We start from the raw sequence: 19,450 nt of genomic DNA, 5'->3' as shown, positions 1-19,450 counted from the left end.
CCCTAACCCTTTAACCCTGACCCTAACCAAATAACTCTAAATTAAGTCTTTGTTACTTAGAATATGTTCCCCTAGTGTCCAAATAACTCTAAATTAAGTCTTTGTGACTTACAATATGTTCCCCTAGTGTCCAAATAACTCTAAATTAAGTCTTTGTTACTTAGAATATGTTCCCCTAGTGTCCAAATAACTCTAAATTAAGTCTTTGTGACTTACAATATGTTCCCCTAGTGTCCAAATAACTCTAAATTAAGTCTTTGTTACTTAGAATATGTTCCCCTAGTGTCCAAATAACTCTAAATGTAGTCTTTGTTACTTAGAATATGTTCCCCTAGTGTCCAAATAACTCCAAATTAAGTCTTTGTTGCTTAGAATATGTTCCCCTAGTGTCCAAATAACTCTAAATTTAGTCTTTGTTACTTAAAATATGTTCCCCTAGTGTCCAAATAACTCTAAATTAAGTCTTTGTTACTTAGAATATGTTCCCCTAGTGTCCAAATAACTCTAAATTAAGTCTTTGTTACTTAGAATATGTTCCCCTAGTGTCCAAATAACTCTAAATTAAGTATTTGTTACTTAGAATATGTTCCCCTAGTGTCCAAATAACTCTAAATTAAGTATTTGTTACTTAGAATATGTTCCCCTAGTGTCCAAATAACTCTAAATTAAGTCTTTGTTACTTAGAATATGTTCCCCTAGTGTCCAAATAACTCTAAATTAAGTCTTTGTGACTTAGAATATGTTCCCCTAGTGTCCAAATAACTCTAAATTAAGTCTTTGTTACTTAGAATATGTTCCCCTAGTGTCCAAATAACTCTAAATTAAGTATTTGTTACTTAGAATATGTTCCCCTAGTGTCCAAATAACTCTAAATTAAGTCTTTGTTACTTAGAATATGTTCCCCTAGTGTCCAAATAACTCTAAATTAAGTCTTTGTTACTTAGAATATGTTCCCCTAGTGTCCAAATAACTCCAAATTACCGTATTTTCCGCACCATAAGGCGCCCTGGGTTATAAGCCGCGCCTTCAATGAACGGCATATTTCAAAACTTTGTCCACCTATAAGCCGCCCCGTGTTATAAGCCGCATCTAACTGCGCTAAAGGAATGTCAAAAAAACAGTCAGATAGGTCAGTCAAACTTTAATAATATATTAAAAACCAGCGTGATGTGGGTGCGCATGGAGTCGTATATCAACATGGACGGAGCTGCGTGAAAAAAGCCACCCGGCCTCTTCGCGTAAACTTACCTTAACCACTCGCTCATCTTTTCTTCATCCATCCATCCCTTCGAGTTAGCTTTTATGATGACGCCGGCTGGAAAGGTCTCTTTGGCAAGGTCTTCCTTTTGAATATCACCATGGGTGGAAGTTTCTGGCCATTAGCATGGCAAGCTAGAACCACAGTGAAGGATGACTTCTCATTCCCTGTGGTGCGAATATTCACTGTACGTGCTCCCGTTGTATCCACAGTGCGGTTCACAGGAATATCAAAAGTCAGTGGAACCCTGTCGCTTAGTAGGAGCCATTTTGTGGTCTTTACAGATGTAAACACACAAAGGAAATGAAACGTACGGTAATATCCGCGCGCTTCTTCTTCTTCTACGCGGGCGGGTGGTTGCTTACAGTAGAAGAAGAAGCGCTTCCTGTTCTATGGGGGCGGGTGCTTACCTTGGCGGTTGCTTGCGTAGAAGAAGAAGCACTTCCTCTTCTACGGGGAAAAAAGATGGCGGCTGTTTACCGTAGTTGCGAGACCGAAACTTTATGAAAATGAATCTTAATATTTATCCATATATAAAGCGCACCGGGTTATAAGGCGCACTGTCAGCTTTTGAGAAAATTTGTGGTTTTTAGGTGCGCCTTATAGTGCGGAAAATACGGTAAGTCTTTGTTACTTAGAATATGTTCCCCTAGTGTCCAAATAAATCTAAATTAAGTATTTGTTACTTAGAATATGTTCCCCTAGTGTCCAAATAACTCTCAATTAAGTATTTGTTACTTAGAACATGTTCCCCTAGTGTCCAAATAACTCTAAATTAAGTATTTGTTACTTAGAATATGTCCCCCATACGAAAGTTTTACCAAAAACATATAACTTTGTCATGAATTTGAAAAAAAAAAACATGTTATTTTCCACTAAAGAAGGGTTCGGTGAATGTGCGTATGAAACTGGTGGGGTTTGGTACCTCCAACAAGGTTAAGAACCACTGTGTTAGTGAATGTGGAGATAAAAAGCAACATTTTTGTAGATGATATTGAAATGTTGTGCTTACTTGGACTGTGATGAAGCTGTGAGGACTCAGGTGGTTTCTCTTCACGGTCTTCAGTCTTCACAGAGACACCAGTCAGTGGAAACTTGGTGAGATCATCCTCCTCCTGTCTTGGAAGACACTCTCCTTCCTGAGTGATCCAGAGCTCCTCCTCTTCCTCTTTAATGTAGGCGGGCTGTGGTTCCTCCTTTTTCTCTTTCACTGTAAGAGAATGTGGATCTTCCTCTTTAAAACGGACATCTGTTGGGTAAATAAGTAAATAACAACAAGCGAGAGTACCGTATTTTCCGCACTATAAGGCGCACCTAAAAACCACAAATTTTCTCAAAAGCTGACAGTGCGCCTTATAACCCGGTGCGCTTTATATATGGATAAATATTAAGATTCATTTTCATAAAGTTTAGGTCTCGCAACTACGGTAAACAGCCGCCATCTTTTTTCCCCGTAGAAGAAGCGCGCGGTGCATGCTGGGATATGTGACGTTTCATTTCCATTTGTGTGTTTATGTAAAGACCCCAAAATGGCTCCTATTAAGTGTGTTGTCTGTCTAATTATAAATAATGCAGACGAGGCGTGTTAACTGAGTTCTCAACGTTTACTCACAGCGTGCTCATAACCACATTCTAACTCCCAGCATACAACAACGCTTCTCAGGGCTACCGCGCATGCTCGTAACTATCGTTGCATGCTGGGTAGTGTAGTTGTTATATTTGCTAGCTCATAACAGCACATTAAGAGACACGCTTACGCGCTTAATTCAATACTTGCCGTCATTCCGGGTGGATTGACAAAAGACCTCCAGCCGCTAGATATTGGTGTCAACAGGGCATTCGAAGCTAGACTGCTAACTGCGTGGGAACAGTGGATGACGAAGAAGCGCGCGGTGCATGCTGGGATATGTGACGTTTCATTTCCATTTGTGTGTTTATGTAAAGACCCCAAAATGGCTCCTATTAAGTGTGTTGTCTGTCTAATTATAAATAATGCAGACGAGGCGTGTTAACTGAGTTCTCAACGTTTACTCACAGCGTGCTCATAACCACATTCTAACTCCCAGCATACAACAACGCTTCTCAGGGCTACCGCGCATGCTCGTAACTATCGTTGCATGCTGGGTAGTGTAGTTGTTATATTTGCTAGCTCATAACATCACATTAAGAGACACGCTTACGCGCTTAATTCAATACTCGCCGTCATTCCGGGTGGATTGACAAAAGACCTCCAGCCGCTAGATATTGGTGTCAACAGGGCATTCGAAGCTAGACTGCTAACTGCGTGGGAACAATGGATGACAGAAGGCGAACACACCTTCACTAAGACGAGGAGGCAGCGCCAGACGACGCCAACATCTGCCAGTGGATCGTAAATTTGCCCAACTTTTCACTTCGGACACCGAAGACGAAGGATTTACGAATGAAGAATAACTTCAGAAAGTGAGCGCTATGTTTATTTTGTGTGTTGTGACATTAACGTTCGAGCAACATTATGTTGCTATTGCTCTGCACTATTTTGAATTTTACTATGTTTGTGATTGCACATTTGCGTACATTTTGGGAGTGAACAGAGTTGTTAGAACGCTGGTTTTTAATATATTATTAAAGTTTGACTGACCTATCTGACTGTTTTTTTGACATTCCCTTTAGCGCAGCGTAGGCGCGGCTTATAGTCCGGGGCGGCTTATTGGTGGACAAAGTTATGAAATATGCCATTCATTGAAGGTGCGGCTAATAATCCGGTGCGCCTTATAGTGCGGAAAATACGGTATAAGTAATTGTCGACTGACACTGTTAACGCAATGAGATGTGTTGGGTTAAAAGTGTCTAACTAAAGAACCAATAAAACACATGGAAAGGAGATTATTTTGTCCCAGCCACTAAAATCGCTTCAAAAACAGTTTAGTGAGTAGAAAAATAGGGCTTTGAAATTGGGGTGTGGGGGGTTGGATTAGGTCGGGGGTCAGCAACCCGCGGCTCTTTAGTGCTGCCCGAGTGGCTCCTTGGATCATTTTTAAAAAAAGGATTGAAAATGGAAAAAGATGGGGAACATTTTTTTTGTTTTGTCCTACTAATTTTGGCGGCTCTTGAACCCGCCATAGTGTGCACTGTGACGCAACAGTTTGTTTACATGCAAAATCTTCCACTCCTTTGTCTCATTTTGTCCACCAAACGTTTTAAAGCGTGCGTGAATGCACAAAGGTGTGCTATGTTGCTGTTATTGACTTGTTGGAGTGCTAATCAGGCATATTTGGTCACTGCATCACTGCAAGCTAATCAATGCTAACATGCTATTTAGGCTAGCTGTATGTACATATTACAAACCCCGTTTCCATATGAGTTGGGAAATTGTGTTAGATGTAAATATAAACGGAATACAATGATTTGCAAATCCTTTTCAACCCATATTCAATTGAATATGCTACAAAGACAACACATTTGATGTTCAAACTGATAAACATTTTTTTTCTGCAAATAATCATTAACTTTAGAATTTGATGCCAGCAACACGTGACAAAGAAGTTGGGAAAGGTGGCAATAAATACTGATAAAGTTGAGGAATGCTCATCAAACACTTATTTGGAACATCCCACAGGTGAACAGGCGAATTGGGAACAGGTGGGTGCCATGATTGGGTATAAAAGTAGATTCCATGAAATGCTCAGTCATTCACAAACAAGGATGGGGCGAGGGTCACCACTTTGTCAACAAATGCGTGAGCAAATTGTTGAACAGTTTAAGAAAAACCTTTCTCAACCAGCTATTGCAAGGAATTTAGGGATTTCACCATCTACGGTCCGTAATATCATCAAAGGGTTCAGAGAATCTGGAGAAATCACTGCACGTAAGCAGCTAAGCCCGTGACCTTCGATCCCTCAGGCTGTACTGCATCAACAAGCGACATCAGTGTGTAAAGGATATCATCACGTGGGCTCAGGAACACTTCAGAAACCCACTGTCAGTAACTACAGTTGGTCGCTACATCTGCAAGTGCAAGTTAAAACTCTCCTATGAAGGCGAAAACCGTTTATCAACAACACCCAGAAACGCCGTCGGCTTCGCTGGGCCTGAGCTCATCTAAGATGGACTGATACAAAGTGGAAAAGTGTTCTGTGGTCTGACGAGTCCACATTTCAAATGGTTTTTGGAAACTGTGGACGTCGTGTCCTTCGGACCAAAGAGGAAAAGAACCATCCGGATTGTTATAGGCGCAAAGTATAAAAGCCAGCATGTGTGATGGTATGGGGGTGTATTAGTGCCCAAGACATGGGTAACTTACACATCTGTGAAGGCACCATTAATGCTGAAAGGTACATACAGGTTTTGGACCAACATATGTTGCCATCCAAGCAACGTTACCATGGACGCCCCTGCTTATTTCAGCAAGACAATGCCAAATCACGTGTTACATCAACGTGGCTTCATAGTAAAAGAGTGTGGGTACTAGACTGGCCTGTCTGTAGTCCAGACCTGTCTCCCATTGAAAATGTGTGGCGCATTATGAAGCCTAAAATAGCACAACGGAGACCCTCGGACTGTTGAACAACTTAAGCTGTACATCAAGCAAGAATGGGAAAGAATTCCACCTGAGAAGATTAAAAAATGTGTCTCCTCAGTTCCCAAACGTTTACTGAGTGTTGTTAAAAGGAAAGGCCATGTAACACAGTGGTGAACATGCCCATTCCCAACTACTTTGGCACGTGTTGCAGCCATGAAATTCTAAGTTAATTATTATTTGCAAAAAAAAAAAAAAAAGTTTATGAATTTGAACATCAAATATGTTGTCTTTGTAGTGCATTCAATTGAATATGGGTTGAAAATGATTTGCAAATCATTGTATTCCGTTTATATTTACATCTAACACAATTTCCCAACTCATTTGGGAACGGGGTTTGTACATCATTATGCCTCATTTGTAGGCATAATTGAGCTCACTTAATATCCTTTACTTTCATCCTCTTTGTATATAATTTAGTTTTGCATGTTTCATGACACATTTCAGATAGTTGTTTGTGTGCCATGTTGTTCCAGACCACAGCAAACATTACCTAGCTTGCCAAAGATTGAAATAAATCTGTTAAAAAAAGACAGCCTACTGTTTCCTTTCACATGGACACACACATATATACCTTTGGCCATTAAAAGCAACAATATAATATCAATTGTTTTCCCTCTTTTTAGTGACAGTGGTGGCTGGGCAAAAATATATTTGGTAACTGTGTAAGTTTTGTGTAAACATGTTATACACAGTGCTACAAACTGAGAGTCATAAACACTGTGTTATTTTCATAAACAGTAGAAAAAAACATCCACTTGCAGTGTTTCCCACAGGACAGGCATCTATTTGTGGTGGTGTGGTCGGGGGGTGGGGGGCGGCAGCGGCGATGACCAAGAAGAACGCGGAATTGGAATATAATTACAACACTTTATGTACATATTTATATATAGATTTGAACAATTAGTTATTCACTGAAATATATTTATTAATTGTGGTTCTTACAAAAAATATATCTTATAAAATATAAAAGCTAAAATGTCTCTTAAAGCTCTGCCCCTTTAATTAGTGCATACTAAATAATTTAACTTTAGCCTACTACTACAACCATATTATTTACCAGCAACATAAAGTGAAACAGAGGCAGAGGTGTCCTGCCACAGTCAGTCAACCTCCTCCTCCTCCTCCTGCTGCTGAACAGGTCGCACTGGAGCTAGTCTCACTTGACAGACCCTCCTCCAGAGAAGAGGGAGACACTGGAGCTTACCGTGCTGGGTGTTATACAGCCATGACTTAAATTGTGGCATTTTAGCCATTCTGAATCGAAACCAGTCGCTCTATGTTTTGTTGTGGTCCTCTCTATAAGGCACATAAGAATATAAATTAGGACCCTTTTCATGAGAAAAGTGCATTTCTGATCTGACCCTGCTTTATTTTTCAGTGTTTGCTGAGTCTCACCTGTTGCCTCCGCCCTAGCTGGCTCTACATGCTGCCTGTCTTCCTCCTCTCCTACAACATCTCCCTGCGTACTTACTATCCCTTCCTCCTCGCCCTCTCTTACTGCCTCAGCTGCGCCAGCTGCCACAGCTGCGGCACTAGTTGAAGCCTGGAAGTATTGGAAGCAAATTAATTTTCACACTGATGGACGTCTGTTCACTTTCCTTATGATATTTCTAAGTGTCTACACCGTTTTGTAATACCTCCTGTGGTCCGGACTGTAGGCCTACCTCCTCTCCAAGTCGAGCCCTTTTCGGCCGTTGAGAATATTTTTCTATACTCATCTGTGTGAAGGAGTGAACATCCAACATTAGAATGTATTACTAACGAGCAGAAGCGCTCTATGTACAGTGCCGTCTAACCTTAAGCGGCAGCAGCTCAACACATGCAGGGTTCAACGTTAAGGTTTTTTTCTACTTGCCCGACTTCTCAAATCTACTTGCCCCAATATTTTTACTTGTCCTGCCTAGGTTTTTTTCTGGCTGTGTAGTGCTCATAGCTTATATCTTAATAAAATTCTTCCCGTTGACTATTTACAACACTACACAGTATTTATTATTAGTATTATTATCTATAATTACATTTAAATGGCATTGCATACATGTAAAATTAAATGCTATTTCACATTATTTGACCAGTAGCAGTTACACCCATCTGAACAGGTCAGCCACCTGTTTAAAGCCCGATCACAGTTGAAATCTTGAAATGAAGGGCCTTTAATGGCCAAAACATTAACCTGGACAACATTTTAACAGCTGCTTGGCTCAGATTTTATTATTTTCATTGCATTCACATGCTGCAGTGGACAGTGGACAATTATCTTCAGTATTAATGCAGTATCTGAAGCACCGTCTCCACGTGTGTTTATTGACAACAGGGTTATAACCTGGACACGTTAGCTCGTCGGTATGGTAACACGTGACTGTTACTGCGTGCGTCTGCCCCGGCCCCCGAGTCAAACAGCGGCGGTGTTAATGAAGCAGCGTCAGGCTGCTCACCGTCAGTGAAACGCTCGGTTAAATCGCGGATTAACGTTAAATATATGACGAGCCGCGAGCGATGCAGCTATAACCTATTTACCTATAACCTACCGTATTTTCCGCACTATTAGCCGCACCTAAAAACCACAAATTTACTCAAAAGCTGACAGTGCGGCTTATAACCCGGTGCGCTTTATATATGGATTAATATTAAGATTCATTTTCATAAAGTTTCGGTCTCGCAACTACGGTAAACAGCCGCCATCTTTTTTCCCCGTAGAAGAGGAAGTGCTTCTTCTTCTATGCAAGCAACCGCCAAGGTAAGCACCCGCCCCCATAGAACAGGAAGCGCTTCTTCTTCTACTGTAAGCAACCACCCGCCCGCGTAGAAGAAGAAGAAGAAGCGCGCGGATATTACGTTTCATTTCCTTTGTGTGTTTACATCTGTAAAGACCACAAAATGGCTCCTACTAAGCGACAGGGATCCGGTTCATGAAAAGACGCAATCTCTCCATCCGCACACGGACTACTATTTCACAGCAACTGCCTAAAGACTTTCAAGAAAAGCTGGCTACTTTCCGTGCATATTGTAAAAACAAGATAGCTGAAAAAAAGATCCGGCCAGAGAACATTATCAACATGGACGAGGTTCCACTGACTTTTGATATTCCTGTGAACCGCACTGTGGATACAACGGGAGCACGTACGGTGAATATTCGCACCACAGGGAATGAGAAGTCATCCTTCACTGTGGTTCTAGCTTGCCATGCTAATGGCCAGAAACTTCCACCCATGGTGATATTCAAAAGGAAGACCTTGCCAAAAGAGACCTTTCCAGCCGGCGTCATCATAAAAGCTAACTCGAAGGGATGGATGGATGAAGAAAAGATGAGCGAGTGGTTAAGGGAAGTTTACGCGAAGAGGCCGGGTGGCTTTTTTCACGCAGCTCCGTCCATGTTGATATACGACTCCATGCGCGCCCACATCACGCTGGTTTTTAATATATTATTAAAGTTTGACTGACCTATCTGACTGTTTTTTTGACATTCCTTTAGCGCAGTTAGATGCGGCTTATAACACGGGGCGGCTTATAGGTGGACAAAGTTTTGAAATATGCCGTTCATTGAAGGCGCGGCTTATAACCCAGGGCGCCTTATGGTGCGGAAAATACGGTATATTACCCTCGTATTTTGATCCGGTCGGTCCGTTCTTTTACTTTGTCGTCTTCTTCTTCTTCTTCTGGTCCACCAGGTGAATTAAGTGCTATTGGCGAGTTACAATGCATAGTAGGCTACCGCCACCTACTGCACCGGAGTTGTAACTACAAGGTACATTCACAGACAGAGTCCCATTGTTTTTATGAGCGGTCGAGCGAGTCAAAAGCCGAAAAATCCATTTGTGGCGGACGCAATTCTTTCGTGGTGGGCCGCCACAAATAAATGAATGTGTGGGAAACACTGACTTGACACTCCTGTGGGGAAACTTTGCTTTGATCAGAAAAATCCGCCGCTTGTTCCAAAATGATTGTGTGTCTGTCTCCTATGTAATTGCGCTCTGGAATAATGTTGTGCTGGGTCAAAACGTGCTCCCTTCCTAACAGCTATTTACTTACTAACAAAGTCAAAGAGATATCTTTCAAAATCATTCCTGGTTATTACCCTGTAAAGACTGTGATGGTTAGAGACAAGAAGGAGTCAGGACATTAATGTTACCTGCACCTTATGTAACATGCATGTTGCACCTTATGTAACTTGCATGTTACACCTTATGTAACATGCATGTTGCATCTTATAATAATAATAATAATAATAACTGGGATTTATATAGCGCTTTTCTAAGTACCCAAAGTCGCTTTACATGTGGAACCCATCATTCATTCACACCTGGTGGTGGTAAGCTACTTTCATAGCCACAGCTGCCCTGGGGTAGACTGACAGAAGCGTGGCTGCAATTTGCGCCAACGGCCCCTCCGACCACCACCTATCATTCATCATTCAGTTCACCGGTGTGAGTGGCACCGGGGGCAAAGGGTGAAGTGTCCCGCCCAAGGACACAACGGCAGCGATTTTTGGATGGAAGAGGCGGGGAGCGAACCTGCAACCCTCAGGTTTCTGGCACGGTTGCTCTACCCACTACGACCATGACTTCTGTTTTGTTTGATCAGCCGTTTTACTGCCATGTTACAGACACCGTTACGAAACAATTAAGGTATGTAAATAAACATTTACAGAATATTTTTGTGTACATAACTAATTTAACAACGCATATATATGCGGTTAATATAATGAGACATATTTTTTTCTTCTAAAATTTAGTGGGTGTGGCTGGAAGTAGAATTTCCGTTCCCTTTTCTCGCCGTCCACAGCGTTTCTACTCGTATGGACTCTTCATTCATCACTCCAAGCGACATTTGTAAGTTTTACAATATAACTAAAACAATCCTTACATACTAAAGCGTCCCATGTGTGATGTCTGTAGGAGTGTTTTCATGCATGTGCCATCGTAATGTAATCAAGCTAACGTCGTTAGCATTAGCTAATATGTAACATGCATGTTGCACCTTATGTAACATGCATGTTGCACCTTATGTAACATGTATCCAGAGACTGTTTACCAGCTGTTTTGGACTTGTGAAAGCACTCCATCACTATGGCAGGCACGTGTCGCTTCGTCCTGGACAATATTCATGACAAATTTGTGCTTTGTTTTAAAGATGTGCTATTTGGATTTACACCGTATGAAAAAAAATGTGAAAAGGAATTTTACCTTTGCAGCCTCATTATACTATTGGCTAAGTTTTATATTCATAAATGTAAGTTTCTCAATACCCGACCTATTATTATTTCTCAACTGTTTGTAAATGTTGCAATTTATAAATAAAGGTTTATAGAATTAAAAAAAAAAAACAGTAGAAAAAAGCAATGACAGAACAATTCGTCTTCCTATCGACAATCTATTTAGGAATAGTGTTAACCCTTGTGTAATGTTCATATTGTTGTTACTCAGCCAGCGTTTGTGGGTCTGATGGAACCGTTGCATTTTGTGGCTTTTAATGCCTCACAATCAAACACGTTTATGTTAAAATACTGAACAGATGTTTACCTTATCCCAATACACATCTGTTCAGTATTTTAACATTCTTTTAATGAAAACGGGTCCCACAGACCCGAACACCACACAAGGGTTAATAATGAAATATAAGGTGAGTAAAGATGTGAGAGTGAGAAGTAAACAAACCTGTTCTGTGTGACACAACCTGATGCTCCTTGCAAACATCGTCCAGACGTTCATGTTGTCGCTCCTTCTCCTCTTCTGTTGGAGAAAGTTCCTCCTCGTACTTTACTATCATTCTTTCGCGCATTTTCTCACGATCACAACACTTTACACTCACACTTGTTAACTGCTAAGCGACGTGATGATAATAACCTCCGCGTCTCTTTGTTAGCTGCTAACGAGCTAAGCTAACTAGCCACCTCAACTAGCACAAGAAGCGCCAACGTGCGCTCAGACTAATGTATCCGAATACATGCATTTATTAACGCGCTTTACTTCATCGAACGATGTCTGTGTACCTGTGTGCAGGGAATAGGGACGTCGCACGCTAATAACTACAATAACGTCTTCTTCATCAAACGCCATCTTGTTTTTCCCCTCCTGCCGTTTTCTCGCGCAGATTGCCAAATCTCGCGAGAGTAAATTGAAAGAAGAAGAAGGTGGGGGGTAAAAAGACGTCGTTTGAGGCCTAAACGTTGGCGTTATGTTTCTGTGTTCCTAATTGATGCATACATGTCTAAAAAAAAAAAAGTAAACATCGATGATAGTAATAGTTTGTATCGGGATACATTAGTCCGAGCGCACTTTGACGCTTCTTGTGCTAGCTTAGCTTGCTAGTTAGCTTAGCTTGTTAGCAGCTAACAAAGCGACGCGGAGGTTATTATCATCACGTCGCTCAGCAGTTAACAAATGTGAGTGTAAAGTCTTGTGATTGTGGGGAAAATGTGCGAAAGAACGATAGTGGAGTACGAGAAGGAACTTTCGCCAACTAAAGAGAAGAAGGAGCGACAACATCAACTACTGGACGCTTTTTTCAAGAAGCATCACGTTGTGTTACACGGAACAGGTTTGTTTACTTCTCACTCTCACATTTTTACTAACTCTTTATATTTGACTGTTAAGACTTGTCTCCAACTCGTTTTCATTGAGGGCCACATCGCAGTTGTGGCTTCCCTCAGAGGGCCGCTTGTAACAGTACACAAAAATGATATAATAATCAAATGCATCCATCCATCCATCAATCTTCTTCCGCTTATCCGAAGTCGGGTCGCGGGGGCAGCAGCCTAAGGAGGGAAGCCCAGACTTCCCTCTCCCCAGCCACTTCGTCCAGCTCTTCCTGTGGGACCCCGAGGCGTTCCCAGGCCAGCCGGGAGACATAGTCTTCCCAACGTGTCCTGGGTATTCCCCGTGGCCTCCTACCAGTCGGACGTGCCCTAAACACCTCTCTAGGGAGGCGTTTGGGTGGCATCCTGACCAGATGCCCGAACCACCTCATCTGGCTCCTCTCCATGTGGAGGAGCAGCGGCTTTACTTTGAGCTCCCCCCGGATGGCAGAGCTTCTCACCCTATCTCTAAGGGAGATACCCGCCACCCGGCGGAGGAAACTCATTTCGGCCGCTTGTACCCGTGATCTTGTCCTTTCGGTCATAACCCAAAGCTCATGACCATAGGTTAGGATGGGAACGTAGATCGACCGGTAAATTGAGAGCTTTGCCTTCCGGCTCAGCTCCTTCTTCACCACAACGGATCGATACAGCGTCCGCATTACTGAAGACGCCTCACCGATCCGCCTGTCGATCTCACCATCCACTCTCATACCTGCCAACTACTCCGGTTTTCCCGTAATTAGTACGGTTTTCATCAACCTATTCCGGGTTACGGTTGCAGTGATAAAAAATACGGTTTTTCATTAATTAAAAAACTTTTTTTTTTTAAAGTTTTATTCACGAAATCGCGTAACAACAATGACATTCGACCTGCTTCCCGTAACTTCCTATCAAGCCATTCCGCGAGGCTATTTATAGCACCGCTGCCAAGCACGAGGCACCTGTTGTCATTGTTTCCAAACGAGCGAACGATCATGGAATCAGCCGGAGAAAAATCGCATACGAGTCTTAAACCGAAAAGAAAACTGCAGTCATTCCGTGAAGAATATTCAAAAGCCTATCCAGGAATAATTATCTGTTCCAAAAAGGGTGAAAACTACGCGAATTGCACCTTGTGCAGACAAGATTTTTCGATAGGACACGGAGGAATTAGCGATGTAAAAGACCACGTTGGGACAAAAAAACACAAGTCTAATGCCGTTGCTAGCGATACAAGTGGAAAACTTTCAACGTTTTTCGGATTTTAGCCACAAAAAGGTAATGACACCAATGTTATCTATTGGAATTGTTTAGTACTGTTATACTGTTAAAAGTGTTTATACTATTTATGCTTTCAAGTCCAAGTTGAAGAAATCTTGTTAAATGTTGACAGCATAACTACCAAAATACAGAAGTATGTCCTTAATATTTTTGCAGTGCTATTTCTGTTGAAAAGTTAAAATGATTACATTAGAGATGTGATGTGCCACTTTTCAAGTGTCTGATGGCTTAAATTAATTTTCATTAATTTTTCATATTTTGAATTCTTTTGAAAGGCTTACAAAAAAACTACATTTGAATTGTAATTCCATGCTATTGACAGGACTATTAATTTTAATGAAGTTAGCTTACCATGTTTACAGTATGATAATTGTGATAGAAATGTGAATTTTAGGCACAGAATATTTTTTACAATTGAACAAGGCAGTAGATTATACAAGCTTGGACAGAAAGTTAATAATGACACCAATTTGTTTTTTAATGGAATTGTTTAGAACTGTTTTACCATTTGTTTACTGTAAAAAGTGTTTATACTGTTTATACTTTCAACTAACAAATTGAAGTCTTGTGAAAGGTTGACAGGATAACTGGCATTAACTGTCAAAATAATTTCAAACTATTGAAGTTAGCTTACAGAATAAACATGTCAATCAACCCATATGATTTTTGCTGTAATATTTTTGTTTTGAAAAGTCACTGTGACTGATAGAAAAGTGATGGTTTTAGCAACATTTTAACCTGTCTGAATGCTAATAATCATTTTGCGTCGGGGGGCGAAGCCTGAACCCCCCACCAGGACTTTGTCCTGGACCTACCGGGGCCTGCGGCCCCTGGACCCTGGCTACTAGGTTTTTCTGATTTCAAAAGTTGGCAGGTATGCACTCTTCCCTCACTCGTGAACAACACTTCGAGGTACTTGAACTCCTCCACTTTGGGCAAGATCTCCTCCCCAACCCGGAGATGGCACTCCACCTTTTTCCGGGCGAGAACCATGGACTCGGACTTGGAGGTGCTGATTCTCATCCCAGTCGCTTCACACTCGGCTGCAAACCAATCCAGTGAGAGCTGAAGATCCTGGCCAGATGAAGCCATCAGGACCACATCATCTGCAAATAGCAGAGACCTAATCCTGCAGCCACCAAACCAGATTCCCTCAACGCCTTGACTGCGCCTAGAAATTCTGTCCATAAAAGTTCTGAACAGAATGGGTGACAAAGGGCAGCCTTGGCGGAGTCCAACCCTCACTGGAAACGTGTCCGACTTACTACCGGCAATGCGGACCAAGCTCTGACACTGATTATACAGGGAGCGGACAGCCACAATCAGACAGTCCGATACCCCATACTCTCTGAGCACTCCCCACATGACTTCCCGAGGGACACGGTCGAATCCCTTCTCCAAGTCCACAAAGCACATGTAGACTGGTTGGGCAAACTCCCATGCACCCTCAAGGACCCTGCCCAGAGTATAGAGCTGGTCCACAGTTCCACGACCAGGACAACCGCACTGTTCTTATAGGCAATTATGTAATATCATTAAGCAAATCCTTATACATTATATTCATATATACAGTACAGGCCAAAAGTTTGGACAAACCTTCTCATTTCAATGCATTTTCTTTATTTTCATGACTATTTATTTTATTTATTTATTTATTTTCATGACATTGTCGATTGTCACTGAAGGCATCAAAACTATGAATGAACACATGTGGAGTTATGTACTTAACAAAAAAAGGTGAAATAACTGAAAACACGTTTTATATTCTAGTTTCTTCAAAATAGCCACCCTTTGCGCCGAATACTGCTTTGCACACTCTTGGCATTCTCTCGATGAGCTTCATTCATTCATTTTTTTTCATTTATTTATTTATTTCAGGCAATGACATAAAAACAAAGTTGACAACACATAATAATACAAATTAATATAGTGCAAAAGCTCATGTATAGTATGTAATGCATGATTGTCCAGTTTTGCCTGAAAGGGAGTGGGAAGAAGATCATTTATTTAATCCCACCCCCAGTTCTCCATTCAGTGATTATTCACATGACTTTCACTCTTACTTTGTTCAAGGATTGTAATACAGATGTTGTATCATAGTGGCATTACCACAGGAAACAATAATTATTACACTTTAACAATCATTTGTATCAACAATGTAGGAATAATGAATATACCAACAATGGTAATAGACAACATAGCAACAATGGTAATAGACAACATAGCAATAATGGTAATAGACAACATAGCAATAATGGTAATAGACAACATAGCAATAATGGTAATAGACAACATAGCAATAATGGTAATAGACAAAATACCAACAATGGTAATAGACAACATAGCAATAATGGTAATAGACAACATAGCAATAATGGTAATAGACAACATAGCAATAATGGTAATAGACAACATAGCAATAATGGTAATAGACAAAATACCAACAATGGTAATAGACAACATAGCAATAATAGTAATATACAACATAGCAATAATGGTAAAAGACAACATAGCAACAATGGTAATAGACAACATAGCAATAATGGTAATAGACAAAATACCAACAATGGTAATAGACAACATAACAATAATGGTAATAGACAACATAGCAATAATGGTAATAGACAACATAGCAATAATGGTAATAGACAACATAGCAACAATGGTAATAGACAACATAGCAATAATGGTAATAGACAACATAGCAATAATGGTAATAGACAACATAGCAACAATGGTAATAGACAACATAGCAACGATGGTAATAGACAACATAGCAATAATGGTAATAGACAAAATACCAACAATGGTAATAGACAACATAGCAATAATGGTATTAGACAACATAGCAATAATGGTGATAGACAACATAGCAATAATGGTAATAGACAAAATACCAACAATGGTAATAGACAACATAGCAATAATGGTATTAGACAACATAGCAACAATGGTAATAGACAACATAGCAACGATGGTAATAGACAACATAGCAATAATGGTAATAGACAAAATACCAACAATGGTAATAGACAACATAGCAATAATGGTATTAGACAACATAGCAACAATGGTAATAGACAACATAGCAATAATGGTAATAGACAACATAGCAACAATGGTAATAGACAACATAACAATAATGGTAATAGACAACATAGCAATAATGGTAATAGACAATATAGCAACAATGGTAATAGACAACATAACAATAATGGTAATAGACAACATAGCAACAATGGTAATAGACAACATAGCAATAATGGTAATAGACAACATAGCAATAATGGTGATAGACAACATAGCAATAATGGTAATAGACAGCATAGCAATAATGGTAATAGACAACATAGCAACAATGGTAATAGACAACATAACAATAATGGTAATAGACAACATAGCAATAATGGTAATAGACAACATAGCAACAATGGTAATAGACAACATAACAATAATGGTAATAGACAACTTAGCAACAATGGTAATAGACAACATAGCAATAATGGTAATAGACAACATAGCAATAATGGTAATAGACAACATAGCAACAATGGTAATAGACAACATAGCAATAATGGTAATAGACAACATAGCAATAATGGTAATAGACAACATAGCAATAATGGTAATAGACAACATAGCAATAATGGTAAGGAAACATTGAGCACATGTTAACACTTTGAGACAGAGTACAGCAGCAGGTCAAATTAAAGACCCTCATCTCTATATTTGAACCAGACCCCATGTTTGTATAATAGTCTAAATCCATTAATAGTTTGGCATTGCTTGTGTTGTAAGTCCAGTTTGTTCCATAGTTTTACTGCGCATACAGACACACAACAACATAGTTTTACTCCGCATATAGACACACAAAAACAGTTTTACTGCGCATACAGACACACAACAACATAGTTCTACTCCGCATACAGACACACAAAAACGTTTACGAGTGGCTTGAGCTCTCGGCAATGAGAAATATCCAAGAGCTTCAAGAGGTAGTCTCCTGAAATAGTTTTCACTTCACAGGTGTCATAGTTTTGATGCCTTCAGTGACAATCTACAATCAATCAATCAATGTTTATTTATATAGCCCTAAATCACAAAAGTATCAAAAGGGCTGTACAAGCCACAACAACATCCTCGGTACAGAGCCCACATAAGGGACGTCGATGTGAATGACTATGAGAAACCGCATATGTGGGTAACCCCCCCCCCCCCCCCCCCCCCCTCTCTAGGGGAGACAGAAAGCAATGGATGTCGAGTGACATAATATTGTGAAAGAACAGTCCTTAGTGGATCTAACATAGTAGTGAGAGTCCAGTCCATAGTCTTAAAAATAAATGATGTGTCCTTTGGGAATGTTTTGATCAATACTGCCTCGTCCTTACAGAGGCTTTGCTAATTGCCCCCCCCCCCCCCCCCCCCCCAAATTTCCAAGGCTTATTTTTTTTACTCACTGGACTGCTTATGAATTTGATTTTAGTGCCTGGGACAAAATTAACTCCTTACCATGTTTTGATTGGTTGTTTAATTACACACTTTTAACATGAGTACACAAATAACCTCCATGTGTTAACAGTGTCTGTCAAAAACCACTTATAGTCTCACTGATTTACCCAACAGATGTCCAGCAGCCCCCCCATGTTGAAGACGATGACCCACATCCCCCTCATGTAAAAGAGAAAAAGGAGGAGCCACAGCCCGCCCACATTAAAGAGGAAGAGGAGGAGCTTTGGATCACTCAGGAGGGAGAGTGTCTTCCAGGACCACAGGAGGAGGATGATCTCACCAAGTTTCCACTGACTGGTGTCTCTGTGAAGACTGAAGACCGTGAAGAGAAACCACCTGAGTCCTCACAGCTTCATCACAGTCCAAGTAAGCACATATCATTTTATTCTCAAGCAAATAACTTCCTGCTCCTCAAGAACGATAAAATAACTTATTTATATCTAATCATTTTAATTGTAGATGTAATTGCGGTTTGTGAAAGACTGGAAGTAAGAAAGAGTCAAACAAAGGTTACCCGTACATTTGTCCTAACCAAATGATGATTATGGTGTTAGTTTATTTAGATCATGCAGACAATGACAATGTGATGCATCACATGTTTCTCGTTACATCATGTCTGAAAAAAGAGTAGGTTCAGAGCAGTTTTTAACACATTTGTGTGTACACAATTTGTAATAATAAATACAGAAATAGACAAAAGTGCAAGTAAAAAATATTAAATACACAATAAATAAAGTTCTCATGAATAAATAGTTGAATCATTTATGGTAAACATTATGAAATTAATACAATTATCTAATATTTTAATGAGGGTCAAGATATTCATCAAGATTCTTCTTTGTACTTTGTGAACACTTTGAGCATGAACAGTTTCTTAAAGGGGAACTGCACATTTTTGGGGAGTTTGCCTACCATTCACAATCATTGTGAACGACGAGAAAACACGTCGTTTTAAAGGAGCCATATGTAATCATTTCATGTCAAGTCATCATTAAAAGACCCTGATATGTCGAAAGGCATTAATAAATCATGTTCTTTTCCAATAACTTTATAACTGATAACAGTACCGTATTTTTCGGAGTATAAGTCGCACCGGAGTATAAGTTGCACCTGCCGAAAATGCATAATAAAGAAGGAAAAAAACCTATATAAATCGCACTGGAGCCCGGCCAAACTATGAAAAAAACCGCGACTTATAGTCCGAAAAATACGGTAGTTCATATGCTCATTTCAAAATTACATTTACAGCCCTGAAATCGTGTTATTGTTTTCATTTCGATGCCTCGCC

The 19,450-nt window shown here is 40.2% G+C and overlaps 1 protein-coding gene across 1 annotated transcript in view; it reads left to right on the top strand.

The window, feature by feature from the left end:
* The window catches only part of LOC133619742 (uncharacterized), a 59,211-nt gene that overhangs the window by 26,391 nt on the left and 13,370 nt on the right, over nucleotides 1-19,450 (top strand). The window contains exons 3-4 of the mRNA XM_072915502.1: nucleotides 12,211-12,353; nucleotides 18,277-18,528. Of these exons, the coding sequence (XP_072771603.1) occupies nucleotides 12,211-12,353; nucleotides 18,277-18,528 (395 nt within the window). The remainder of the gene's footprint in view (nucleotides 1-12,210; nucleotides 12,354-18,276; nucleotides 18,529-19,450) is intronic.

This window comes from Nerophis lumbriciformis, linkage group LG20, assembly GCF_033978685.3.
Source record: "Nerophis lumbriciformis linkage group LG20, RoL_Nlum_v2.1, whole genome shotgun sequence".
NCBI classification, from domain to species: domain Eukaryota; kingdom Metazoa; phylum Chordata; class Actinopteri; order Syngnathiformes; family Syngnathidae; genus Nerophis; species Nerophis lumbriciformis.
This window is presented reverse-complemented; position numbering and strand designations above follow the sequence as displayed.